This window comes from Plasmodium fragile (assembly GCF_000956335.1).
Source record: "Plasmodium fragile strain nilgiri unplaced genomic scaffold supercont1.94, whole genome shotgun sequence".
Lineage (NCBI taxonomy): Eukaryota > Apicomplexa > Aconoidasida > Haemosporida > Plasmodiidae > Plasmodium > Plasmodium fragile.
The window spans coordinates 65,445-67,771 of NW_012192674.1; the positions used below are offsets into that span (position 1 = coordinate 65,445).

Below are 2,327 nucleotides of genomic sequence, written 5' to 3' on the forward strand. Positions count from 1 at the left end.
TTTTTTTTTTTTTTTTTTGTGAACCCTACACAATTCCTCGTTGGATATAAAGGGGGTTAATTATATATGAATAAGCGGATGGCTCGGAACTACGTAAAATTTTGCACCTACACCTTGATATGCACTCGGGATGGTAACCCCCGAAAAGGGAAAAAAAGAAAAAACAAAAGAAGGAACGAGAAGGGAAATCCATTTTTATGATCCCATTTTTGTTACCTCCTTTTCTTATGACAAAATTTTCCGTCCCATTAACATTTTCCCCCATTTTACTTTTGCTCATTCGAGGGGGGAATGAACTCTATAAAAGCGGATGAGAGCAGGGGACATGACTTCATGTGGCAATTCCCCTTCACCGCGTACGTCGGACGACTCATACCTTTATGCAGACGGTTAATTCTGCACAGGAGGCGCGGCTAGGCAATTTTTTCTAATGCGCAAAAATGGTGAATTAACAAAATTGCTTTCATTTGGACATAGGACATTAAAAATGTCTTTGAGACTTGCCGAACTGGCATATTAAGACGGAAACAAAAATGTAAAAAATGAAAAAGGTGGGGTCGATGTTATTTTCCTTTTTATATGTAGTAAGAATATACCTGTATAATTTGAACATACAGCAGTAGCAAAGACTTTTCCTGTTATTCCATTTTGCATTCCATCCGGATGCTGCATAGAACCATGTGTCCTTTGTTGCATTATAAACTTTGCATAGGGCGCATATGTGGGCCAACTGTATAGAACATGTTGGCATAACTGGACACGAATAAGGAGAACTAATAAGAGCCATGCTATGCTCCTCATGGGAATTCTTATACGTTCGAAAAATTAATGAACACATGGGGTTTCTTTCTGGCTTTTTTTTTTTTTTTTTTTTTTTGTCCCCATTTTGTTATTATTTTTTCCCGCCCATTTTACCATCATTTTGCTATTTTTTTTCAGCACCCCAACTTCCCGCGTTTCTCTCTCATGTTTAAAATGGCTGTCCCTTGGCCGTCTAGGCAACATTTTGTGAACTGCAAATGTCTGCATGTAAAAAACATAGACTCCACAGTGGGAACGGCGAGGAGGACAGAGGACAGTCCCAATGCGTCTCGTATACAAATAAGGGGAGATTTAAACTGGAGTACTTTTATGTCCAGGTACGTACTTATGCAAAAGTCATTTGTTATACTTTGTTAAATTAAGACCAGAGGGAATGTCCCATTTTTCCGAAGGGGCAATATGTATAAAGCAGCCCACGAAAAAGAACGCATTGTGCGAAAATGACGGAAAAAAAAACGCATTTAATCCCAAACGAAAAAAATTAAAAAAAAAAAAATGCAGGATATCCTTCAGTGCACATTGGGGTTGGCAAAGTCTGCGGATGTAGGGCGATTTGCATAAGCGCAAGTACAAATATATAAAAATATGGACGTTCCGCACTTTTCACCTTTTTGCCTCACCCGGGCATACATATATATAGAGAGAAAAAGGTAGAATTTTTATAGGTACTTCTTTTTTTTTTTTTTTTTTCCTTCGCCTATTTGTGTATGTATATATAAACGCATGCTCAAAATGCGATGAGAAAAATTGCAGTACACGTATCACATACGGTATATTTTATACGTATAAAATATTCCTGTGCGGTGTCCTGTGAAACATTTCTCGACAGACCTAGAGTTGACACAAAATTAAGCAAGAGAATCATGAGCAAAGGTAAAGGATAAAACGACGTAAAAATAAAAGTAGTGTATAATAATGCTAAGAGCGAACAATTGCTTGCACGTGATGAACGTCCCCAAACACAGCACGTGCTCACAATACAATGGCACATCATGTAAATATTACAGAAAAAAAAAAAAAAAGGAACAAACTTTTATAACCCCCCTCTGAAATGATGTATAAACGATATTTATAAAAATATGACGATCATGTGGGTGACGGTAACACCCTTTTGTGCAGCGGATCATTTTTTTTTTTTTTTTTTTCGCCATGAGGGCAAGAGGTTTGTACCAATGTGCAAATTGCGTACAGGTATAAAAAAATGGTTCCTTTGAACATGATGTGAGAAAATAATTATGCATTTGGTGATTTATATATAAACGCGAAATGTATACATGTATAAATTACATACAAATATAATTTTTCAATTGTATATTTTTATATGTAAAACCCCATGCGTGCTCTTTTTTCCCATGTGCACTGGGCGAAAAAAAAAAAAAAAAAAAAAGTACAAGCATAGGATTTAAAAATATAATTCAAGGCGCACTAATGATGTATGTCCAAAACACGCGCAATATCCGAACTTGCCCCAGTTTGGTGAAAAGAGCACAAAAAAAAAAAAATGC

At 36.4% G+C, this 2,327-nt stretch overlaps 1 protein-coding gene across 1 annotated transcript; it reads right to left on the minus strand.

The window, feature by feature from the left end:
• Positions 1-481: 481 nt before the first annotated feature.
• Positions 482-838, minus strand: AK88_05111 (uncharacterized protein; the record flags this gene model as incomplete). The annotated part of the gene is made up of 1 exon (XM_012482713.1): positions 482-838. The coding sequence occupies one exon, from the start codon at positions 836-838 to the stop codon at positions 482-484; it is 357 nt and encodes a 118-aa protein (XP_012338136.1).
• Positions 839-2,327: the final 1,489 nt, after the last annotated feature.